General features: G+C 38.5%; 2 protein-coding genes across 4 annotated transcripts; both read right to left on the bottom strand.

Moving 5' to 3' along the window:
* Window positions 1–855: 855 nt before the first annotated feature.
* LOC107796978 (uncharacterized) lies at window positions 856–4,345 on the bottom strand. Of its 3 annotated transcripts, none has more exons than XM_075248311.1 (5): window positions 4,006–4,345; window positions 3,474–3,517; window positions 2,973–3,269; window positions 1,407–1,514; window positions 856–1,323 (listed from the first exon to the last, which is right to left on the bottom strand). In XM_075248311.1, the coding sequence occupies exons 3-5, from the start codon at window positions 3,267–3,269 to the stop codon at window positions 1,015–1,017; spliced, it is 714 nt and encodes a 237-aa protein (XP_075104412.1). In that variant the 5' UTR covers window positions 3,474–3,517; window positions 4,006–4,345; the 3' UTR covers window positions 856–1,014. The 3 variants fall into 3 exon arrangements, with proteins under 3 accessions (XP_075104412.1, XP_016475293.1, XP_016475292.1); XM_016619807.2 differs by having other exon boundaries at window positions 3,480–3,517; XM_016619806.2 differs by lacking the exon at window positions 3,474–3,517.
* Window positions 4,346–17,553: 13,208 nt separating this feature from the next.
* Window positions 17,554–18,784, bottom strand: LOC107767347 (uncharacterized). The gene has a single exon (XM_016586319.2). It carries the CDS (start codon window positions 18,644–18,646, stop codon window positions 17,771–17,773), a length of 876 nt encoding a protein of 291 aa, XP_016441805.1. The 5' UTR covers window positions 18,647–18,784; the 3' UTR covers window positions 17,554–17,770.
* Between the last annotated feature and the right edge of the window lie 7,769 nt (window positions 18,785–26,553).

Here is a 26,553-nt window from a genome sequence, read left to right as displayed (position 1 = left end):
TAGCACAAGCCTGATTTTACTCTTTATATATTCTACTAGAACTAGAATAATAGTGCATCTATTTCAAGTTAAAACTTATGAGTACAAGTTTTATATATGCACTGACGTATGTACTCCCTCTGTCTCATATTATATGTCGTGTTTCTCTTTTACACGTCCCTTAAGAAAGATTAATTTAAAAAGGGATTGGACTATTCTATCCTTATTTATATCTTAAGATATAATCTTTCTTCATTGAATATTTATTCTATTTATGAGTTATCTCCATCTCCAAGAACAATTATTACTAAGGGTAAAAAAGGAAAAAATAATAATAAATTTTGTCTTGAACTTCTAAAATGACAAATAATTTGAGACAACTATTTTTAGTAATCACGTCTGTTAATATGAGACGGAGGGAGTAGTTTTTTATACTATAAGGTTAAATTAATCTATAATAATAGGTACCTCTTCATCACAAGACTGTTAAGATAACATAAAAAATTGAATAATTCTGCTATAACGGAATAGATAAATTACGCTGCTAGTGTAAAAATTCTTTACAGTATTGACAGTATACATATATAACTTCCACAGTTTTGATTTGTGTAATCCTAATGATACCATGAATGCTTTACGGCATTCTCAAAAACAGTGGCAGAACCCTTTTCAATGTGATGATATTGATATACTGAAAGGTGTTCTATCCTGTTTGATATAGCGGATATATATAAAGTAAATCTTAGTTTTAATTTTCCTTGTGATGGACCTGAAAGAGAAGGTATATGAGAACAAAAAGATAAACAATGAGAAATTTTAAACTACAAAACGTCCTTTCTGCACCTAAGGATAATTCTTGGACCATGAAAACATCTGTACAAGCAAAAACAGGCTGGATTCTGTGTAGTAATCTCCAAGTTATTCTCCCGAAAGTAAAGCTGATTAATGAGCATAGGACATAAATATTCTGGTTAAGTGGAGAAACACAACAGAAATCTGATGATCATTATACAAACAAGAACTCATTATGTGGTCCTAAAACAGGTTCTTAAAAGGACTTGTGAGTGAATCACTGACATCTTGAAACAGGCCGTAGAGGGAGTATTGTCGAAGGTTTTTAACCTCATACCACGAGTTTAGCACGTCGTCATTCTTATCTGTGCCTGAGAATGCCAATTGTATTCCCACGTTGCAGTCAACGGATCCACCATTGCCATTGCACTTATTATTTGGGACTGCACAATCAGTCTTATTAAGGCAAACAAAAGAACCTCCGGTACATGAACCGCAGCCAAATTTCTTCCAAAACAAGTTCTGAAGAGCTCCTTTTTGAAATTCAAGTACCTAAATTAAAACAGAAGATAGAAGTCAATGATGCAACACAGCTTATGTTTTACCATTTGTTTACGAAACTACCCAAAACTTACCAGAGTGAAGCTTGTAATGGTGTGAGTATTGTCTGCTACGAAAGCGGGCAGTGATCTGGCAGCATATTTGCGTCCAGCAAAGGCAACCATATAACTACCAGCTTTGCTCTGAGAATTTTGAACAATCATTAAAGACAATTGTGCATTTTGAATAGTAACTATTACTACTAAAAAACATTATAAAGACCAGCATACTGAACAGTGATTGAAGAACATGTTGATAGTTATTTAGTCAAAATGCTCGCAAATTTTGTTTGAATATCGCTTGTGCGGGCCAGCGAGCAGCACGTCTAGTCCACAAGCACAGGTTACTGAGGTAATCCTGCTAGCTAAGGATGAACAGATGGGATCACACCCAATTTTGTAGCTTAAGATTTGGTTATATTGACTATATTTCATGATAAACATTCCATAATCTTAGAACGTGGCCGATTCTCCAGAAGTCTTATATTTATGTTTTATACTTTGATCAACTAGAGTGGCTTAGATATAAGAATGGGCTTCTGAAGAGCATCTATTTCTTCCTAAAGCTTCATCATTTTTCCTCAACTGTGTCCACCTATTTGTATATGCTACATCTGATAGACAGATATTATCCCCACTGGCACTTAATTCAGAGAACGAATATTTCTATGGGAAGTATGAATGCCGATTATTTTCCTACTCAAGATAAAACTCACAAGGAGTAGAGAACCCGCAAAAGAGAATTCCAAAGACTGATTTACCGTAAACAGCCTCTCTACCTTACCAGGTAGGGGGTAAGGTCTGCGTACACACTATCCTTCCCAAACCCCACTTGTGGGATTAGACTGGGTCTGTTATTGGTAGCTCAATAATCTGTAATAGTTGAAGTGAAAGTTGACAATGGTCATCATCTTTCAAGTGGAAAAGGAATTATTGTAAACTAATCTTGGGAAAAAAATTCATGGTTGCCATATGATTGGTCTAAGCATCTAGTTGGTTCAATTATTGAATGGACGAACAGAAGTTAGATGAAACAGGTTGGTAATGAACAGGAGAAAACAAAAGCTTGAGATACTTTTGTCTGCTGTATCTTTGTTGGAACCTAGAAATACTAGCAAACATGTTAGAAAGTTAGGTGGAAGGTGACAAATTCCTATTGAATTACCTTGTCGTTTCTTCCCAAATGAAAGATGAATCTACATCATAGATGGAGATTGAACATTCAAGTAAAATGCACTCAAATAATAGTTAGTCCTTAAGGCAAAAGATCAACCATTTTAGTTTGCAAAACAGGCACATATTTGCTCTCGTCCTGACACAGTGACCAGAATTTCACGTATATCTCGCGTGCAGTAGGGTGAGAGGAGTGTGGGGACAAATCCACCACTTTAGCCTTCAGGCCGATTTCTCGTGTGCGCGAGCCCAACCTCTTCACTAGCTCTTTACTAGATCACTAAAATAGAATTCCTTATAAAGTGAAAAAAGAGAGCTCTTTGTAATCCACGAGAGACACTTCCTTTTGAGATACTATTCACTTTTTTTCCTAACAATTAGCTAGTCGGACATTTATAAGAGATAAATTTAGTATGTATGAGGACGTACAGGATTGAAGTCGCTGCTAGTGATTGTGAGGAGTGAAATCTCATCCACTTTGGGCCTAAAAACAGCCAGTTGAGCAGAATTGGCAGAAAGGGAGAGTCGTTGGTCACAAGGAGAGAGCTGTGTTCCATTGGAAAAGAACGATTCCTTAGAAGAAAACGCAAGCCCAAAAGTGAAACCATCCCATCTCTGAATTTTTGTGTCTGAACATGGATCAAAAACAGGATTTGTATCTCCACCGTGCACGTTGCTCATCACCATCATCGTCAATACCAATATCAACGCCACCATGATTCCCATCTTCACCAAATCATTAACAACAAAAGAAAGAAAGAAAGAAAGAAAAAGCAAAAAATTAGTTTACAGAGGAAATGTTCCAAAGGTAAGACTTTGCAATTTTTCCAAGTTGTGGTAAGCAATTAGAACAATGATTAAACTCAACAACACAACAAGTAAAATACCACAAGCGGGGTATGGAGAGGGTAGACTGTACGCAAATATTACCCTTACCCGGACGAGTAGAGAGATTGTTTCCGGAAGATCCTCGGCTAAAAAAACGAACAATGATTAAACTCATAACAAAGAAACACAACACAAATGAAAATCATAACAACAAGGGTGGGAGGCAACCTGGTTTAACAGGACATCAAATATTCTAATTTAGCTACCATCAATTCATCAACAACTTATGTTTAGTTATTCAATTACTCAATTAATTAATTTTTAGAACCTGAATTGAAATTTTAGAGGATTCATGGTATTATTTAAGAACCCCAAACCTCCTCCAAGGAAAATAACAACAACAACAACAACAACAACAAAAAATCCAGTTTAAGGGTTTGGGGAGCATATATGCAGACCTTACCCTACCTTCGAAAAGACAGAAAAGTTATTTTCGGTATCCTCGGCTCACGAAAAATAAAAAGAGGGGCAATGACAAGCAAACCAATAAGATGTTTGTTTATAAACACAAAAATTTATGAATTTATGCTAATTCCAAAAGTCAAAACAAGGAATCAATAGGAAGCAAACTTACAAAAACAAAGTTACCCCTGAGAAAAAAATCTGATGTTGTTCAATCCCTTAGAACCTTTTCTTGATATTGATCAAAGTTTTAAGAAAACCGTTTCCTTATGTGGAAAACTAATTATTACGCCTAGTAATAGATATATTACTAGTTACTAGAAGAAAAAGAAGAAGAAAAAAACTGAAGGGATCAAAATAATAAGGAATTAAAGGTTTTAGAAATTGGTTGTTGAAAATATTTGTTTTGGTAATTTCGACGTGTGATGGGTTTTTGGGATTCGTACTTGCAAAGAAAAGTTTCTTAAGGTAAAGTACACGAGAAAGCCGGCAATTGGGAGGGGGGAAGTGGATCTTATTTTTTTGTCCTAGAAACGGTTATGGAAGTTGGCGTTTGAAACACGACAATAAGTGATGTTACGTTGTTGACTACAAAATTCAATGTCATACTTTGTCTCCGTGCGCTACTATATTAATGGGCTTTGTGTCCGTTTTCGCGACATTGGGCTCTTGGGCTAATACATCGCTATCACTTATAGCCCGCGGCCCAAAACTATTTATATTTTATAATCGTAAAAGTATGTACGCATATATATATATATTAATCTTATGATACGCGCGTTGCGTGTGTACCATATTTCAATAAATATAAATTTTAAAAAATTATATAGATAATATATTAAAACTTGTGTTTGAGTTATAAAATTAAAATTAATAAAAGTGTAAGTTTCTAAAAATTATTGATTCTAATTAGCTAACTTTCAATGAAAGAAGAAAGTCCCAGGACAAAAATACAATTGCTCTATTTCTATGATCAGTAAGAAATGTCATATGACTTATTTACAATATATTAGAAAAGATGAAATTATTATTGCAAAAGATATTATTCAACCGCTATATTTTGATCAATCTATTTTTTCTTCGTTTTGGAGTGAGCTTTCTTTCTCTGTTCAAGTGCATAACCATGCATCCGAATATTTTCTTTATGGAAATAAGAGTCTAAGATTATAATGGAATTACTTACAGTTAATGGATTCTAAAAGGAATATGTTAATCTATGAGCGAAAAATATGGAGCTTGTGTTAAAAAAATCCCATATACTTTGCATGAAATTAGTTACACCCCTAAACAAATTATAGTCTTAGTTACCCTCGAAGCTGGTTATTTGATAGTTGTTATTCGTGGACATTGATGTGGTAAAGAGGATGGATATATACACTCTACTTTAGGCGCGTGAAAGTGAAGAAAAATTTAAAAAATCAACTTTTAGAAGTAATATTTGTCCATGGTTAATATAATTGTTTATTAGTTAGAATATAATTGTGCATTTCTTCTTATTTCATCTTAATATAAAATACATACTTTATCCAACTTTGTATTTTTTTATAGATACAATGGCTATTTGATTCAACTACATATTTCATTTTCTTGGGGCTAAATTTGTGAAAAACTTAGCTAGAACTTCACCATAAATAAAAATAGTTTTAGCTAAAATAATAATAAAGTACTAATTGCGTATTATTTGTTATTTTTCTTTAGATACAAAAGACTATTATTTTAATTGTGTATTTTTATTTTCAGGTCAAGTCAATAAAAAAATTGGCTAGAACTTTATTGTTTTCTTGCTTAATTAAAAAGCTGTAGCCAAAATAACGGAGTTACAATTGTTTTCAAAAATCCATAACATTTTTGAGATGCTTAAATCCACCTGCTACGTTGTTTAAGTAAATAGAACAGTTATTACAGTATATGTTTTTAGTTTTTTTACAGGCACACACACTCTTTATTTTTCTTCGAAATTATTTTCTCAAAATTTGGAAAACAATTCATATTCTGAGGCAAAAGACTTCTAGATTCATTTAATGACTATTGTTTTGGAAGATTCGGAAAAGTTAAGTAATAATTCTTATAAGAAAAAATAATTCAAATAAGAAAATAATTTATATTTATATATAAGTAAAATTTCACTCGATATTAAATTTCTAAGTATTAGGGTTTTTTTACCTAACTCAAATAAGAAAAGATTTAATAGTCAAAATTTAAATTAAATTAAAAAGCCTAAATACTAGAAAAATAATTAAATGACTATTTTGTCCAGTGTGAACTTTATGTTAAAATGACTATATAGATACATTTAGGCTTGTGCAGTTTTATGTTATTACATATGACTTTAATTGTACATGAACTATTTATTTTGTATGATAAAAATAGAAGTCTTTAAAATGCGTATTTAATTGTTTATCGTTAAGACAATTTTACGTGCTTAGTGTCTTGAATGAATTTATATCTTCTCTGTGGTGCTTCGTGATGAACATGATCTCATATAAATTATTTGCTGATAACGTTAAGCATCCGAGATGTTACATATATGGATTTATTTTCAATTAGTATACTTTATATAAGGTAAAAAATTGATAGATTTTAAACTCTTAAATAGTAGGACTTCCTACCTAATTTAATAAGAAAAAATATTATAGGCAAAAATTTAGGTGATCCCAAGATCTTAAATATTAGGAAAATGACTTAAGTTATAATTTTATCTAACGTGAAAGCTATTTTTAAAAGGTAAAAAAGGTGAACGACATTTCGCTAACGGTTTTCGTATTTTTAATGTAGTACTAGTCTCTATGTACGTGTGTTGCACGTATCTCGCTAATCATTAAAAGAAAGATGAAAATCATTTTCTTCCTTATATTGAAAATCAAAGTTTTATCTAACTCTAAACATTAGATATTTTTTCATGTTATTTCTCAAAATATATCATTTAACCGATGATTTGAGAAAGACATTGTCAATGTCAATCAAGTTACAATTTTAGAAATTAAGACAATATCATTGTGCCCTTTTGATTGTCAAGTTATTCTTCCATGACTTTTTTTTATTCCATGATGTAAGTTTTTAATTTGTACGTCGCGTAGTTATATGTCTTTGTTCCTTGTCATCTTTGTATGTACATGTTTAGAGTGAATCAATATTTGAGTGTTAAGCTTAATCTAGAAAGGTTTTAGTCTTCGAAGTAAAATCGGCAACTCTCACTAGCTTATTCATAGTAGAATTCAAATACTAACGGTGATTATAATTTTATCCTACATGAATAGTTAAATCCTAAAAATAATTTGCTAATTTGGCGCTTTATTCTTATATATTCTTTTCCATCATTTTATTTTTCCCTTGGTCCTTAAAGTATGATTTCTTTATTTTCCTCAACTTTGCGACCAAATTTCTTAATACAACAATGTAAAATTTTTCCTACAAATTTCAGCTTCATCTAGAGGTTTAGTTTTCCACTATCGTCTAATCTTCTTAGAACGTATTGCACATCATATTCATATGGTTTATTTTTGAGAATTACATTAATGAAAATAAAATACTTCACATCCAAATCTAGATTATGGACATTTCTTATATATTGTCTCAATATATGTCAATTAAACAGTGTTTTAGAAAGATAATTCCAATTTACCCCTTCGATTATCAAATTATTACTTTATGTAAAAAAAAAAAATTTATTTCATGATATTTTCGTTGTCTTTCTTAAAGAAAAAAACGTATGTCCGTAAATCTTGTACATTACACGTTGTGCGTTTCTGTTCTCTGTTTGATGTAGTTATAAGAAAAAATAACTTAATGACCTGCATATAAAGATTTAATGAAATATGTGATATTTTAAATTATTAATTCTAGATCGGCTTAGTTGTAACATACCGGAGGAGAATGATTCACTGTCTTTTTTTTTATTTTTTGGTTATATGCTAATATTAGTTTATATGGAATAAATCAAAATCTCATATATTTACAACAAAAATAAAAAAAATTCTAAATCTCATACAAACTGGGGAACGAAATATATGAACCATACATATTGTTGAAAGAAAAAAAAGAGCTATTATCCTCTATCCAAGTATAGTGGCGGAGAGTAGCAGTCCATTAAGTCCGAATAGAATTGTACCCAATATCAACTTTGTAGGGATGGCGTATTTTTAGTTTAAATTGGAAAGGATTTTTATTCCTGGAAAATTTACAATTATATCCTTAAATTATATAAATATTTAAGAGTATAAAAGTCAATCAATATTTCAGGGATAATTTAATCGTATTTTTAGTTTAAATTGGAAATGATTTCCATTCTTGATATATATATATATATATATATATATATATATATATATATATATATATATATATATATATATATATATATATATATATATATATATATATATATATATATATATATATATATATATATATATATATATATATATATATATATATATATATATATATATATATATATATATATATATATATATATATATATATATATATATATATATATATATATATATATATATATATATTTTGAGAACAGTAATACAATATCATTTTACAATATTTACCTACATATGTTTGCGCAACAAAATTAACGTCACTAATATAAGGATACCGACGATTGTTAGCTCCCATGATCCGTATACACATTAATTCTAGAGTCCAGCTGTTATTCGTTAGATTTAGATGGGTCTAAGGTTATTCTCAGAATTTTGTGCAAATGGTATTGACCTATTGTACAATAGGGTTTGGTTTGCAGATGATTTGGGCATGGGATGTTGAAGTTCTAAAGTTTTTACTCCCTATTACAATATTTTACATTGTGTTTTGAGATGGTGTCGGTCTGTTGTATGTATACAGAATTTTTTTTAAGGACACACAATGCTAACCTATTATAATCATTTAATACGTTAGCAAAACTATCTCAGACAAAGTTTGGGGAGTTTTGATGCATTGATAGAGAGACTATGAAGGAAAAATATTTTATTATAAATTTCTGAAAGCTCTCTACAGTTCTCGCAAATCTTCACACATAAAATAAGTTAATACCTTTATTTATAATAATACGAAACTTATTTTAACTAGAAACATGAAAGCCTATTCTTATATTAATTCTAACTACAAATCTTATTTAGTCATGAAATAAATAAACTAGCAAATATCAAATCCTAAACGGTTAAGATTTCCTACTGTAACTTTGAATTAGTTTTCCAACGGACCATAAAAAGAAAGAGAGAGGGAGACCAATTAGAGCTGCATATGCTGAGAACGGATTGGGAGTAATCCAAGAAAGAATTTGAGCCTCTAATGCAAATGTTAATACTATAGGTGAAGTAATACAAGACGTTATTAAATTATTTTGACTCTTACACAAGTGATAAAGAATTTGATCATAACGGTTTTATATTAAAAAGGGATCTCATTTAATGGAGTTTCCATCTTACATAAGATTGTTTAAAATTAAATGTGTTAGGACATAGAAGGTCATTTCATCCAATTATTGTTGGTTCAATTAAGAAAGATTTTAATAAGATTTTTGACTTTTGAATGAATTAAACTGATTAGTGTATTATTCGAATGTGGAGAAAACCCATTTTGTAGCCAGTATTACAAATTTTAGGAGGTATCAACATTCTATAAGTTAGGCTAATCCAGCTCCTTTTTCAGCCAATCCACCCCCTTATCCAATTTCTTGAATATTCACCTCAAACAAATGTCCCATGTTCACTCTTCTACTTAGTGCACTCACAAGCAGGTAAATCAATCGTTTATCTTGCTTCTTATTCAAATTCCAGTTTAAACTTAGCTTTTGTATGTTTCAATCTTATTATTATTAAGTGGTTACCCAGAATAGATGATAATTAAGTAACCTGCTATAACAAGTTAAATTATACTGACTGCCAGTATATAACTTAAATCCATGAGAAAGCAATGGCAACACTATTTCTCAAGCAACAGTTGAGTACTCTGATAGGCAGTACTGTTGGCACAAATAAGTCTTTCCAGAAAAGAACCAAAGTAAACTACATTAGTGGTTTGAATTCATTTGGAGGTCTAAAGGCATATAACCATTAGGCCTTCCTGTTTGCACTCAACAGTCTTTTGCCAAGATTGAAAACAACATCACAAGGCAAATTAAGGTGGAGGAGCTTTGTCTTCTACTTGTAATGCTGCTGTTGAGATTTTCAGGATTGCTTAGAGTTGCTGTTGGTTTTGTCCTCCTTCGAATTGAAGCTACTACTGTTGAGGAAGCTGATTAATTGAAACATTGCTCTGCTCATGTTTTTGTTTCTTTCCACCAATATTAAGTCTCTCTCCATTAATGTAGAGTTGATTTCTCTTGGATATGTATATTGAACTAATAAACTTTGGCACTAACTCTGTCACCTGTCTGACTACATTATATTCATGGAGCCTCTGGACCATGGCCAGAAACTTAGTGTATGTAACTACTTATTGGGATTTCTTATTATTGGGATGAAATCATACTTTAGACTTTAGAGGGAGGAAAAGAAAGTTGCAGAAACTTTTGTTCGGTTTTACGGTTACCTTGTTGTTGTTACTGCTTCTTTTTTTTCAATACTGTATTTCTTTCTCTAAACTATTATGACTATGCTTGCCTTAAACCGAGCGTCAATCGGAAACAACCTCTCTACTTGCACGAGGTAGGGGTAAAGTTTAAAATTGACATACACACTACCCTCCCCAGATCGCACTTATGAGATTTCACTTGGTATATTGTTGTTGTTGTTGTAGTCATGAGTTGAGTAAACTTCTGCTTTAAGGGCTTTCAGCTGCTGCTCATAACTGTCCGAAATTCTAGAATATGAGTCTTTTATTTAGCTCATTTCAGGCCACAAAACCTAGACTTTCTTTTCTTGGGGTAAAGATGGCATTAAAAGAGCTAAACTCTTTTATATCTATTCCTGGTCATGATAACTGTCATGGGCGGCTTTCCAGCCATGCCCCATGATCCCTTGGACGCGCCCCGTGGCGTCCTGGCCAGCCTCCCAACGCCCGTCGCCACGGTCGGCCCCGTGGTCTCGGCAGCTCCAAGTGACAAGCGCGCATGTGCCTCTGTCGCCCCACCGATAGCCATCGCCAGTGCCCAGCCACAGGCAAAAGCCAACAGCGCCGCGCGCGCAGACAATGCCGCGCGCGCAGACCCTGATGCTAAAGACAAAGTTGCTGCCAACGGACTTGCTGCTGCTTTGTAGAAGACTAAGTCCTTTTCATTGTAAATATAGAGTAGTTTTGCTGCATTTTCTTTAAGTGTGATTTTCCAGCTTTCATAGGTCTAGTCATGTAACTTTGGTTTATTTTTTTTAAGCATTATTAAGGGGGACCAAGCAATCAAAACTTTCAAGCAAGCAAACAATTCTCTGTATTGGTGTCTCTCCCCCCCGACACCATCTTGTTTTCTGTAATAGCTTTCATTCAATGCAATCAAGCTTTCTTTCATTCTCAATTCTCTTTTCTGCTCTCTTTCAATTGCTCATAACATTGGTTTTCCCGTACGGCACTGACAATCTAGTCTAGCGTACGGAGGGGACCTCAGTTGGCGGACAGCAACCGGACTGACATCGGTTGCCTAGCCTTACGTCGCCCTTCCAAGGAACTTCAGGAAGGCGCCGCGTAACAGTTGGTATCAGAGCCTAGGCTCGACATCGGACGAGGGATCACATTGCAATTACCACCATTTCTGACCATGGTGAATTATGGGGATCGCATCGCGACCCTTGAGGGAACGGTTGACGCATTACGGCCCATCGTGGAAATGGTGCCCGATCTAAAAACCAGCCTAGTGCAAAGGTTGGACGACCTGGACTGCAGACTCATCCAGGCCGAAGTTGACATAGAAAACATCAGCCGCGACTCTGAAGGAGACCGGCAAACAGCAGCCACAGAGGCAGCTGAAATTTTTGGTAAATTTGAGGTCCTCCAGCAGGAGCGTGCCGAGGATTTAGCCAACAGGGAACAAGAGGCAGACAGGGTGACTGCCATGCAACAAACCATTGACAACTTGACAGGCCAGCTCAATGTTGTCAATGCTGCTTTACAAGGCCTACTTCGAGGAGGCGGAAACCAATTTGGGGGTGGTGTGAACCTCGCCCCCATGGCACAAAAGCTGAAAATTCCTGAGCCAAAGCCATACAGTGGAGCTCGGAATGCCAAAGAAGTGGAAAATTTCATTTTCGACATCGAGCAATACTTCGATGCCGTGGGAAGCCTGGAAGAAGCTAAGAAGGTAGCAACTGCTGCCATGTATCTTCAGGGTGATGCCAAACTCTGGTGGCGGGTGAAGTACGAAGCCATCAAGGCAGGTGAAGATGCCCTCGACACATGGGCGGAACTGAAGGCAGCCATACGCCTACAGTTCTTCCCCGAAAATGTTGAGTACAATGCCAGGAGAAAGTTGCGGGAGCTCCGCCAGACCAAATCAGTGCGAGATTACGTGCGGGAATTCTCCGCGCTCATGCTGAACATCCGTGACATGGGGGACAAAGACAAACTCTTCACCTTCCTGGAAGGGTTGAAACCTTATGCCCGGATGGAGTTGCAGAGACAAAGGGTAGACACGTTGCCTAAGGCAATCCAAGCAGCAGAGTGCCTTGGGGATTACCAAGTGGAAGCCCGGAAGGATAGGCCTCAACAGCCTGTCCGAGGAGGATACAAAGGGGGCCAACCAAACACTAGTGGCCCTAGCAGAAGTGGAGGAGACCGGAGTGCACCCAAATCTAAGACTCCCTCTTCCGGCAGTACTAGTGCTGCATCTAACAACAATGATCGGGGGAGGAAGCCCCCCTCAGGATGTCGCCATTGCGGCGGACCACATTGGAATAATGAATGTCCACATGCATAGATGAATGCCCATCAAGCTTTTGAGGATGGGACGGATGACGACGCCGATGATGCGGACCAGACCGAGCCAGTAGGTGCATTCAATGCAATTTTTGGCTCCATTTCTGAGCCCTTAGCGGGTACCAGTGCCGGTATCCGCAAGAAGAAGGACCCCTGTCCAATTGCCAGGAAAGGAAATAAGAAGGCGAATTTGAGGACTCCTCCTCATCAAGAGAGGACCCTAATGTTCGTTGACATGAAGGTAAATGGCAAGCCCATTCGGGCAATGATAGACACAGGTGCCACCCACAACTACTTAGCCTCGACTCAGGTGGAGCGTCTTGGACTAGTCGTAGGAAAGGGCAAAGGTCGTGTGAAGGCTATCAACTCACCACCTCAACCAGTGGGTGGAATAGCCAAAGAAGTACCAGTGAAGCTTGGCCCTTATGAAGGAAAGTTCAACCTGCGCGTAGTGATCATAGATGACTTTGAGTTAATCGTGGGGTTGGAATTCCTGAGACAGACCAATACCATGCCCGCACCGTATGCAGACATGCTACTGATGATGGGGGCAAATGGGGCCAAGCCCTGCATTATTCCGTGCATTCCCATGAAGATGGCAGCCGAGAACATCTCGGCCTTGCAGTTGAAGAAGGGGGTAAAAAGACATGAACCCACGTTCCTGGCTACCCTCTGCATGGAAGATATAGAACGCTCCTCGGGTCCCATTCCTGCACCCGTGAAGGAGTTACTTCTGGAATTTGAAGACATCATGCCACAAGACATGCCAAAGCGTCTTCCGCCTAGGCGAACTGTGGACCATGAGATTGAGTTGGTGCCGGGTGCGAAGCCACCTGCCCGGGCGCCATACAGAATGTCACAACCCGAACTCGCCGAGCTTCGGAGACAATTGACGGAAATGCTAGACACAGGGATCATTGTGCCCTCTAAGTCCCCATACGGGTCCCCTGTGCTATTCCAAAAGAAACATGATGGTAGTTTGCGACTCTGCGTGGATTACCGGGCTCTAAACAAAATCACCGTGAAAAACAAGTACCCTATTCCGCTAATGGCAGACTTGTTTGATAGACTGGGTGGTGCGACGGTATTCACCAAAATAGACCTGAGGACAGGTTATTGGCAAGTTCGGATTGCCGATGGTGATGAGCACAAGACGACCTGTGTGACAAGATATGGGTCGTACGACTTCCTGGTTATGCCCTTTGGCTTGACTAACGCGCCAGCCACATTTTGCACCTTGATGAACCAAGTCTTCCGAGAATACATTGATGAATTCGTCGTGGTTTATTTGGATGACATTGTGGTATATAGCCAGACACTAGAAGAACACCTGGAGCATTTGCGGAAGGTCCTAGCCCGATTGCGGGAGCACGAACTATATGCGAAGCTATCCAAGTGCTCCTTTGCTCAGAAACAAATTGACTTCCTCGGACATGTCATCGAGGAAGGGAGGATCAAGATGGACCAGCAGAAGATTCAGGCCATTACAGAATGGCCGCCTCCTAAGGATATACATGCCTTGAGGTCGTTCCTTGGCCTATGCAACTTCTATCGGCGGTTTGTGAAAAGTTACTCCCTCATTGCAGTGCCGCTGACAGAACTTCTCAAGAAGGCCACCCCGTGGGATTGGGGCCCCAAGCGGGCAAAGGCCTTCGACGCATTGAAGATGGCTATGTCCAGTAGCCCAGTCTTGGCCCTCCCTGGCTTGGCCAAGCCATTCGAAGTGCAAACGGATGCCTCCGACTATGCACTTGGTGGAGTATTGCTACAAGAAGGGCATCCCGTAGCGTACGAGAGCCGGAAACTGAAGGATGCAGAGCGACGCTATGCCGCCCATGAGAAAGAATTATTGGCTGTCGTTCATTGCTTACGCCTTTGGAGGCATTATCTACTGGGAGCCCCATTCGTGGTCAAGACAGACAACACAGCCGTTAGCCATTTCATGACCCAGCCAAAGCTGAATGGACGACAGGCTAGGTGGCAGGAACTCCTAGCGGAATTTCACTTCAACCTGGAGTACCGAAGTGGAAAGACCAATCATGTTACTGATGCACTCAGTCGGAGAGCTGATCTAGCATCGATGTGTGTACTCGCCGCCCTAAAGGGAAGCGAAGTAACCACCACCATAAAAGACCAGATACAGGATCTACTCATCAAGGATCCTGCTGCACAGTATTTGGTTGATTTGGTAGGACAGGGCAAGACTCGCCAGTTCTACACCGAAGATGGGTTCCTGAAGGTGAAAGGGAACCGACTTGATGTTCCTAAAGGAGGAGATCTGCGACGGACTCTTCTTGCAGAATGCCACGATACTTTGTGGGCCGGTCATCCCGGCGAGGAACGCACCATGGCATTGCTTCGCCGTGCATATTATTGGCCTCAAATGGTCGATGACGTCGCTCAGTATGTGAAGACTTGTCTAGTATGCCAGAAAGATAAGTCAGACCGCTTGACGCAGGCAGGGCTCTTGGAACCACTAGCTGTACCAAAAAGACCTTGGGAAAGCATTTCCCTGGACTTCATCACCGGATTGCCCAAGGTCGGAGATCTCACAACTATCTTGGTTGTGGTGGATCGGTTTTCCAAGTATGCTACCTTTATAGCAGCCCCACAATATATATCAGCAGAAGATACAGCTCGACTATTCTTCTCTCATGTCGTCAAGTATTGGGGCTTACCTAAAGACATTGTTAGTGATCGCGACTCACGCTTCACTAGCAATTTTTGGACCCAACTCTTTAAGTGCCTCGGGTCAAAATTGAGTCATAGCTCAAGTTTTCATCCGCAATCTGATGGCCAGACGGAGCGATTCAATGGCATGCTAGAGGAATATCTCCGGCACTTTGTGACCGGATCGCAGAAGAATTGGGTGAAGCTTCTGGATGCTGCTCAACTGTGTTTCAATTCACAAAAGAGCTCAAGTACCAACAAAAGCGCTTTTGAAATTGTTACCGGACAGCAACCGCTACTCCCACACACAGTGAACGCACCAAACATGTCAAAATCTCCTCGGGCTGCCAGCTTCTCAAAAGAATGGAAGCAAAATTTGGAGATAGTGCGGAGCTATCTTGTCAAAGCCCAAAAGCGGATGAAGAGGCATGCTGATCAGAATCGCCGCTTTGTGGAATACCAGGTGGGAGACAAAGTGATGGTCAAAATCCCAAAGCGGTACTTGTTTGCAGGGGTCCATGACCCTCGCCTATTGCCAAAATATATTGGACCCTTGTCCATTGAAAGGCGCATTGGGAAAGTTGCATACTGGGTGGATACCCCAGCTTGGTGGAAAATCCATCCTGTTTTCCATGTCAGTCTCCTGAAACCTTTTCGGGAAGATATGGAGGATCCTTCACGAAGCCAACTCACAATACCAAGTATTCGAGGCCCCAATTCAACCGGAAAAAGGCGTGCTGAAGCTATTCTTGATGATCGAGTGATTCACGCCTCAAGAAAAGATCACCAGGAGTTCTTGGTGAAATGGCAGGGATGTGATGCAGAGGAGAATACTTGGGAGAGGGGAACAAACCTCAAAGCCTACAAGAGCCTGATTGATGATTACCTTGCAAGGAAGGCGCCGAGGACGTCGCCAACTCAGGTGGGGGAGAATGTCATAGGCGGCTTTCCAGCCATGCCCCATGATCCCTTGGACGCGCCCCGTGGCGTCCTGGCCAGCCTCCCAACGCCCGTCGCCACGGTCGGCCCCGTGGTCTCGGCAGCTCCAAGTGACAAGCGCGCATGTGCCTCTGTCGCCCCACCGATAGCCATCGCCAGCGCCCAGCCACAGGCAAAAGCCAACAGCGCCGCGCGCGCAGACAATGCCGCGCGCGCAGACCCTGATGCTAAAGACAAAGTTGCTGCCAACGGACTTGCTGCTGCTTTGTAGAAGACTAAGTCCTTTTCATTGTAAATATAGAGTAGTTTTGCTGCATTTTCTTTAAGTGTGATTTTCCAGCTTTCATAGGTCTAGTCATGTAACTTTGGTTTATTTTTTTAAGCATTATTAAGGGGGACCAAGCAATCAAAACTTTCAAGCAAGCAAACAATTCTCTGTACTGGTGTCTCCCCCCCCCCCCCGACACCGTCTTGTTTTCTGTAATAGCTTTCATTCAATGCAATCAAGCTTTCTTTCATTCTCAATTCTCTTTTCTGCTCTCTTTCAATTGCTCATGACATTGGTTTTCCCGTACGGCACTGACAATCTAGTCTAGCGTACGGAGGGGACCTCAGTTGGCGGACAGCAACCGGACTGACATCGGTTGCCTAGCCTTACGTCGCCCTTCCAAGGAACTTCAGGAAGGCGCCGCGTAACATAACATATACTAACTTGAAGTTCAAGATTCTTTTGTTTCTGCTCCGTGCTCGCCCTGTCTAAGCATTTCCTGACTGAGTTCAACTTAGTCAATTTATGAGTTTTTTGTTTTCTTTTCCGTTTTGTTTCTGTTTTAAGTTTGAAGGGGAGCCTTGGAGCAAAGGTTAGGTTATGTCCGTGTTACCTATAGGTCACGGGTTCGAGATGTGGAATCAACCACCGATACTTGTATCAGGGCAGACTACCTACATTACACCCTATGGGATGCGGCCCTTTACCAGACCCACCGTGAACGCATCATGCTTTGTGCATCGGGGCTGCCATTTTCTGTTTTAAGTTTCAGTATTTGGTACACCGTCAAACTGAGTGAAACTTGAACGTATCAGTTAAAAAAGGATTATGACTTAAAGGGGCTTCCACTGCATCCTTACCTCACTTTTAATGCGTTATGACTTTCTTGGCATCATTTTCCAGTGGACAATTAAACAACTTGATATTGAACTTGTTTTGTTCTTCTGTCAGTGAGAAGATATACCAAATTATATAAAGTCCCACAAAAGAAGATGCACACCTAATAGAAAAGAGATACAATTTAGTTCAACTGACAACTATGGTTAGGCAGTCTAGTGACTGCAATACACTTAAATAGTAGAGTAGTACCACAAGCAATGGGGATGAGCATTTCTAGGCAAGAAGATAGCCCAGAATTTGTCCCCCGACACATCCATTTATTTAACTTGGCATTTCGGATGCCTATGTACATTTCTTATTTATGAGTTTACTTCAAGCAATTAATTGTTACAGGGATGTCTCTGTCTCTACTCTGAAGCTGCTCATACTTGGACAACAGAGTCCTATTTGCTCGATTTCTCGCGAAAACAAGAGAAATACAAGCCACAATGATCAAGATAGCTGCAAGTACCCAACTAAATTGCAAGTTCGCCATAGCTCTAGCCCGTAAATCAGCTTCATCTGTTTGACACATGACCGCGCCATGCACTAAGTTTTCATGACCTTCACTTGATTGCATAACACATCCAAGTGGAACAAACTGTGGATACCACAGGTTAAATCCCATGTTCATGAACCAACAACCTTGGAAAATAACCGAAATTGAAAGAACAAGTGCTGCAGGAAAACAACAAGGGAAGCAAGTAACAACAAGAGCTGACATAAGGGAAATAAACACGACGATTTGCAAAAGCCAGTGGTAATGACCTTCTAATCCTACATGATCAGTTGAATGATAATGAAGTAAGAAAAGCTCCTGACCAAAAATAGATGTAGCAAGTATGCTTAAAATCCCATGCAGGATCTCAGATAAGTTACTTAACTCAGCAAAAAGAGCAAAAACCGTGAAAACGGTCAAGTTTAGGAACATGGTTGCATGTTCAATATTATGAAGCTTGAATGAAAAGTGCAGAGAAGGGAATTCCAAGAATTGGATAATTATGCAAAAGATAGAGAAGGACAAAACAAGAATGAGATCAAGGTATTGTAGTCTGGGAAGAGGACTGTTAAAAGGGTACCAAAACTTGGATCTGAATTTTGTAGTTCCATTTTGATAGTTGGCTCTAATTGTGTTAATAGCATGCCAAAAACCAAGAAGGGCTAAGGCCAAACCAGGTACTAGATGTCCAAGAAATGTACCCATGGATTTTTTAATTTCAGAATCAGGTCTGGTATTCAGTGCTACTCTAGAGTAAGGGTTAAATAGTTTATACTGATATGTGCTCACAGGAGGAAATAATTATACTGGTTTTCAATGATCTTGTGCATTATGCATGTGTTTCCACCATCAATACTCAGGATCAAAAGTGAATTCCATTACTGAACAATCTTTTTGAATGATTAGGAGTTAAAGGACGGGAAATATTCAAGGTAGAAATGACATGACAGCAACTATTAACACACACAAAAAAAAAAAAAAAAAAAGCAAGCATGGTGCACTGAGTTTCCACTAAGCACAAGGTCGGGAAAGGATCATATTACATTTGGTCTATTACACATCTTTACTTACATTCCCGAGGCGGAGCTAGAATTTCAACATTACTTACATTCAGGTGTTATTAACTGAGTCTAAATTTAATATTTATACATATTTAATGAATTTTTTAACACAAATACCTCGTTTGAACAAAAATTGTTGCGTTCGCTGAACCATAGCCGAGCTACTAGCTCCGGCCTTGCTTACATTTTCGCTGGACATTGTTTTTATTATTTGAACCCGTTGCATCCTAATCATATGGTAAAACTATTATCGTTACGCCATGGTTACTCCTAACTGTTAGATAGAAAAGGACAAGAACTATTTCTTAGTGAGTAACATTAATCTCAGTGTTCTATGCATGGAAGTAAGCCTTTAGTTACATGAAAGCAAGAACACGTCTAAATGAGATTAAATATGGAATTGATATATCCCACTATCATATAGTGGACAACGATATATCTTCATTATTTAAGTTGGCAAATAAGCTGATCCCACTTGTCGCAAAAACATAAAATCCTCGTCCAACATTCAAAGGCAGATTGAGATTAGCCTCCGAGTGTGTATATGTTGTATGTTACATAAAGTACTTACTCCAAAACTACTGATTTTACCCTTTTACTTTTTGTTGTTGATCAGTAAAATCTTAACATTATTAAACATTGAAAGTAAAGTAAATTTAAGATAGTCCGACGAATAGTATCAGACGTTGTGAAAGTTATAATCTAGACTACCATGTTCCTAAGATACTAAGTAGACGTTTGGACATAAAAATTGAATTTTTTTGAAAAAATGTAGAAATTGGAATTAAGTTAAAAATGGTATTTAGAATTTAAAATTATGTTTGGACATATATTTTACTTGAAAAAATATTACAATTTTGTGAGTGGGGAAAAAAAAAATTTGAAAATTTTGAAAAAGTGGCCAAAATCACCTTTTGATTTTTGAAAAACTCATTTTCGAAAAATTTCCAAAATTTTGCAACATTTCATAGACAAACACATTTTTGAAGAAAAAAAAATATTTTTTTGGACAAACGGGTCCAAAGTTGTTCCCTTGGTTGAGAAGAAAGCTAGCTTTGGATAGAGAAAAAGTTCCATTTTTGAGAGGAAGTAAAAGCTTTAAATAAGTAAAACTCATGATCTAGAGAACAATTAGTGTTTAACTTTAAGCGAGTGAATTTACGGTTTACCCCAAAGTAGATTTTATTTGATATGCTCCTTTTGATTATGTTGTTCTAATTCTAAATAAAAAGACGTTTCTCCAAATAATCCAATTAGACAACTCGGATAAAAAAGATCTATCCATTTTAGCCGTCATCTCCATTACTAATATGTAATATTAGTTGGACAATAAGTAATGGCACAATTAAAAGAGGTAAATAAAGAATCGTTTCTTTCTTTGGGTTGATTCATTGGTTAAGGTATCCACTATTTTAATTTAAAGTATAGATGCAATACACTTTACGTACTATTATAAGTCACAGGACCGCATATTTAAATCAATAATATAATAAGAACGTATTCGAGCAAACTAGATTTGCTCTTTCCTTGGAAGGAGGTTCCAATGGACTCCACGTGTGCCATCTTTTTTTAGTCAATTGATACAATCAAAAGAAAAAGATAAAAAGATGAAAAAACAAATGAATCATCATCCACCATATCTAGCAGATGCGTAGGGGTAACCTAATTTCGAGTAGACAATTTTGGATATCGACTCATCACTCATGTAAAGCAGTTTTCCAATATTCATAGCTCAATCCACCCTGATTTATACAATTTCTCCCGTACAAAGGCACACTGATGTTACGCTAAATATTTATGTTTTTGCATGTAATTTGCCTTGTATTATACCTTAATCTTATTATTTTTAGTGTAAATATTTGTAACTCGAGCTTAATAATGGTCTTTATATGTATAGGAGTCAATTTGAAGTGATTTGGCAAGCTTGCATGCAAAGTGAAGTAAAAACAGAAAAATTTGGAGGGAGTATGATTTTGGTGCATAGGTCTGTGCCAGGCACCAACCAAAATGCCAATGGCAGAATAGCACAGAAGTGAAAAAATTTCGGTGTCCAGGTTGGTGCCAGCCGCCAAGCGATACGGCTAAGGACGCATTTCGTCCTAATTCGGCTAGGACTTAGTAGTTTCAACCCTACACGCCCCAAACATGTATAAAAAGGGTTCTAAACCTATTTCTTAGGGGCTAGACATTATCGGAGAGGAAAAAGGCTACGGGAACACTTAGAAGCAACGAATCGCAAGAGTTTTTCTCTTCCATTCTTCCTTAATCTGTATTTTAATACTTTTAATTATTATCATGATTGTTAATATGGTTATGAGTAGCTAAAGCTTTCCATCTAGGGTTTGATGGACCTATTGGAGGATAATTTGTTCACTACGTTTAATATAAATTTGTATTTGAAGAGATGTATGGAGACTAATCTGGTGCTAAACTGGGAAAAGTGCCATTTCATGGTACAAGAAGGTATAGTCTTGGGACACCTAGTATCAAATAAGGGCATTGAGGTGGGTCGTGCTAAGGTTGATGTAATAGAGAAGCTGCCACCACCCACTTCCGTCAAGGCAATAAGAAGTTTCTTTGGCCATGCCGGTTTCTACATGCGGTTTATAAAAGATTTTTCCAAGATTGCTAACCCTTTGTGTAAATTGCTTGAAATGGATCACCCCTTTGTATTTTCTGATGACTGCAGGGTAGCTTTCGAGGAATTGAAGAAGAGACCGGTGTATGTACCTATCATAGTTGCACCCGATTGGGAGCAACCATTTGAGTTAATATGTGATGCAATCGATTATGTTGTGGGAGCAGTGCTGGGGCAGTGAAATGAGAAAGTCATGCACCCAATCTACTATGCAGGTAGAACCCTGAGTGGTGCCCAACTAAACTGCACAGTGACTGAGAAGGAGATGCTAGCAATGATGTTCGCATTTGACAAATTCAGGTCATACCTGATAGGATCGAACATAATTATTTATACTGACCATGCTACTCTCATGTACCTAATTGAAAAGAAGGATTCAAAGCCACGCCTGATTCGATGGGTGCTGCTACTACAAGAATTTGACATGGAAATCTGTGACCGAAAGGGAACGAAGAACTAAGTGGCGGATCACTTGTCCGGGTTGGAAGGAGTGGAGAAGTAGGTTGAGGTAGAAAAGATCATGGAAACTTTCCAGGATGAATAATTGTCGGCCACTAGCCTTGAGGTAGCGCCATGGTATGCAGATATTGCAAACTACCTGGCGAGCGGTATTGTTCCTTATGATTTGTCCTATATGCAGAAGAAAAAGTTCTTTCATGATTGTCGCATGTATTTCTAGGATAAACCATATTTGTTTAGGATTTGTACTGATAACATGATCTGTAGATGTATTCCCGAGATAGACCAAGCTTTTGTTTTGCAGGCATGTCATGCTTCGCCTTATGGAGGCCATTTTGGAGAAGTCGGGACAACTGCTAAAGTGTTGGAGTCGGGCTTTGATTGGCCGATGTTGTTTAAAGATGCACACTTTTGGGTAAAGAGCTGTGTTGAGTACCAACGAATGGGGAATATTTTTTGTCGACATGAGATGCCCATGAAACCAATTCAAGAGGTATAAGTATTTGATGTATGGGGAATCGATTTTATGGGACCATTTATCAGCTCATATGGCAACAAGTACATACTGGTAGCTGTGTGCTATGTTTCAAAATTGGTAGAAGTCGTGGAACTCCCAATAAGTGATGCAAAGGGAGTTATTGGTTTTCTAAGAAAAAATATCTTCACCCGATTTAGCACTCCAAGAGCGATCATTAGTGATAGAGGCACCCACTTCTGCAACCGATCCTTTGCAAAGTTATTGGAGAAATATGGCGTTCGCCATAAGGTGGCCTCTCCGTATCACCCACAAACAAGTGGGCAAGTGGAGGTGTCAAACAGAGAAATCAAGAGTGTTTTGACCAAAACTGTAAATGCTACTCTGACTGATTGAGCGAAAAAATTGGATAATGCACTATGGGCCTACCGTACTTCATTCAAAACTCTGATTGGTATGTCACCGTACAAATTGGTATTTGAAAAAGCGTGTCACTTACTGGTGGAGTTAGAGCATAGAGATTTTTGGGCGTTAAGGCAATTAAATCTTGACTTGGAGGCCGCTGGTACGAGTAGAGTCACAGAGCTGCATGAACATGATGAGTTCTGTTACCATGATTTTGAAAGCACTAGGCTATACAAATAAAGGATAAAGATGATGCACGATAAACATATTCAAGAAAGAATTTTCAAACCCGGAGATATCGTGTTGTTGTACAACTTAAGATTGAAATTATTTCCAAGCAAGATGAAGTCTAGATAGTCGGGACCATTTAGAGTTGTGCAAGTATCCTCAAATGGAGCTATAGAAATTGAATCTGAGGATGGAACGAACATGTTTAGAGTCAATGGGAAAAGGTTGAAGCATTACTTTGGCATGGATGAGGAAAAGGTTGTATCGGTAATTCAATTGAAAGAGCCTCAACTGTTGAGTGAACACTGAGTTCGATTGATTGTGTCGTGCCGCGACGTTAAATCAAACGCTTGTTAGGAGGCAACCCAATTTTCTTGTTTTCGTCTAGTTGTCATTTAGTTAAAAAAAAATAGTTCAGTGCCCAGTTGGGCGCCAGGGGCGGACAAAAACACCAAGGGCAGCAACAAAATCATAGATGCCCTCTTCAACGCTAGGCGCGGACAAAAACACCAGGTAAGTCCCCTACCCGTTTATCCTCAATCCGACCCAAAACCCCTCTCCCCACCTAATATTAATAAAACATCCCCACCTAAAACATTAACAAACCCGACCCATCACACCCTAATCCCCGCCCAGTTCTCTCTCTCTCTCTGAATCCCTCCCCCCTCACTCGCTGCTTATTCTTTCTCTCAAGCACTAGGTATCAGTGTTAATAGCTCGTGAAGGTTCGTAAAAGGCAACGGCAACGGCAAAGCCTTCTACGGCTGCCCCATCCACAAAGAAGCGCAAAACAAAGTGACGTTGCTTCACGCAAATTGGAAAAAGAAAAGCAAGTGGCAGAGCCTTCAGCAAGACAGCCTCGTATGCCTCGTCCAGCCCTCCAGGTAGATAGAGAGGATGCAAGAAGTTGGTACCGCTCCTTTGTACCATACGAGCGGTATATCTCAGAGATAGGCATTAACACCACAACTTTGGAGCAGCATTTTCCTACCGTTCTGGACCGGATAAAAGAGTTAAAGTTGCATTGTTTGTTATAATGCCCCAGGCCAGCTAATTTGAGCATGGTGAAAGAATTATATGCTAATTGGCATTGTCAAAAAAATGAAGCCGTTGTGCGAGGTGTGTGGATCAACTTGCAAACTCAAGCTCTTTGTGAGTTTTTTGGGGCTCCAAACCATGATCCGCGAATTTTTCAAAAGTTCATGCGCAGTCCAGATTACTCGGCCATCCGTCAGACATTATGTGGGATGAACTCGATGGCGAAGTAGATTCGTTCACAACGAAATGACACCCACAGGGACATGTGCCGGACTGACTTTAACAGAACATCTAAGGTCTGGCATAACTTTGTTCTTGCTCGTATTATGCCAGGTGAGCATTCTTCAGATTGCACAAGAGCGTTGTTTGATCTATTTTATTATGATGGGCAAACCTGTCAATATTGGTCAGTTAATGCTCGATGAGATGACTCGCACCAGATTTCTGAATGACTCCATGAGGTTCTTCTACGGGAACCTGTTGACACAGTTGTTATTGCAGCGGGAAGTGCCAGTTTATGAGGGAGCTGATGAGATTGTGCCAGCACTGACCGAGTTGCTAGATATCTCGGCGATACCGCCGGAGAATGGTCCAAACTTGAGCACTGCTACCAGGCAAGAATGGGATGACAACCTGCAGTGTCACATGTATTGTATGATGAGCCTGCTTTTGCAAAAGGTGGGGGTGATAGAGGTAGAGAAGCAGAAGCTGAACCGGGATTGTTCATTATTGGGGTCAACCAAGAAGCTTTTGGGATTGTCACCGGGTAGCCCGCTCCACTCTTCTGAAGATAGGAACACTATTTCACCATCTCCTGATAGGGGCGAGACTGGTGAGGAGGTTGATGGGCCTTTAGCCATTGTGAGCGCTGCGGAGGATGGCACAACAGGTGCTTCGAGGTCTCGTAGATTGGGGCAAGCGCGTAGATTGGTAGATTAGCAGTCAGACAGAGAAGGCTCCGACTACGACCCGAATGGGTCTGCTTAGCTAGGGAGTTCCTTCTATCCACCCTACTGCTTTATATTATTATTGTATGTGCATTGGAGACGCTGCACTTTTTAAGTGTGGGGTGGAGAATTTTCTTTGATGAGTAGTAGTAGTAGTAATAGTAGTAGTATGTTAGTACCTAGTAGTAATGTAACTTCTTATTTTTAGATTCTAGATCCTTGATTTTAATTGCTTAGTTAATAGAATTAGTAATGTAGTATAGTAGTTTAGTTCAGAAAAAAATTAAGTTTGGACTTTTCCCGATGATGGATCTCTTGGACAACTTTTTTGAGGGATTAAGGTCCAATAAAAAATTCCAAAAATATTTTTATATATTAGTTAGTCGTAGGTAGATAATAATCCCCCTTGGTTTTTCTTTTGGCATCGGTTCTTTTTCAAGGGATATAACTTGAACCAGGTAAATTTTATTTTTTATATATATTTTTGATTTTTTAGGAAACACAAAAAACAAATTGAGTGTCCTATAGGCCTTTTGACCTGTTTGATACTAGCATTTTTAGGCCATATCATGCAAATTACCTTCCTAACCCGTTTTAATGAAAATTGATGTCGTGAAAGATTGAATCGCATGTCAGTGACGCTTTCTCTCAGTTACCTGGCTCATTGTTCGTGTAGTTCTTTATTGCTTAATACTCTTTGACTTTTTTATTACTTGCCTAAACTTGAGAGTTGGAATGGAACCATACCGATTGGGGTCATGTGCATTGTTTGATCTAAGATGTTGATTACATTCTGTGTTATCTTGTGTTTGTCTAGAACTTGCCTTGTGTGTTAGTCGAAGCAAAATAAGTAAGCTTTGTGAGTCTAGGAGATGATGTAGGCGTTCCTTTGATTGTCCATTGAACTATTATGCCACCATAAATAAAATTATCCTTAGATAGCCCATTTGAGCCTATAAGTTTTTTCTTTGGCACCTACATTATAAGTCGATTCCCATTTTGTTCTTAATTAAAATTTTTTGAACCTTTACCTCCGAAATAACTTAAGTCGCTAGAAGAGTAAGGTGGGAGTTAGGGTAGCTTTTGAGTTGAACCATAGAAAGACCAAAAGGTGCATGTATGTTTTGGAAGATCATTAACGGGGCAACCTAAGTTTGTGGAGAGTAAAGAAAAAAAGAAAAAGAAAAAAAAGCAAAGAAAATACAAAAAGGAGAAAAAAAAAAGTATATAGAAAATACACCTCCTATTCACCGTGATCCGGGCTAGTGAATGCATAGTTGTGCTTAAAGAAGAAGGGCCAAGTTGTATATGGTTTCGTGGCATTGCTTGAATTGGTCATGAAAAGTGTGTATTTGAAAGTT

This window comes from Nicotiana tabacum, chromosome 24, assembly GCF_000715075.1.
Source record: "Nicotiana tabacum cultivar K326 chromosome 24, ASM71507v2, whole genome shotgun sequence".
Taxonomy (NCBI): domain Eukaryota; kingdom Viridiplantae; phylum Streptophyta; class Magnoliopsida; order Solanales; family Solanaceae; genus Nicotiana; species Nicotiana tabacum.
Note: the sequence above shows the minus strand (reverse complement) of the source record. Positions and strands in the feature narration are given on the sequence as shown.

What these genes read in the sequence shown, in the direction of transcription:
- LOC107767347 (XM_016586319.2), bottom strand. Translation starts at nt 18,646, where the DNA reads ATGGGTACATTTCTTGGACATCTAGTACCTGGTTTGGCCTTAGCCCTT.
- LOC107796978 (XM_075248311.1), bottom strand. Translation starts at nt 3,269, where the DNA reads ATGGGAATCATGGTGGCGTTGATATTGGTATTGACGATGATGGTGATG. An exon ending in CTAGCAGCGACTTCAATCCT is followed by an intron (nt 1,515 to 2,972) that starts GTACGTCCTCAT and finishes CAAAATTCTCAG; the next exon opens with AGCAAAGCTGGTAGTTATAT. An exon ending in CCATTACAAGCTTCACTCTG is followed by an intron (nt 1,324 to 1,406) that starts GTAAGTTTTGGG and finishes GTTTTAATTTAG; the next exon opens with GTACTTGAATTTCAAAAAGG.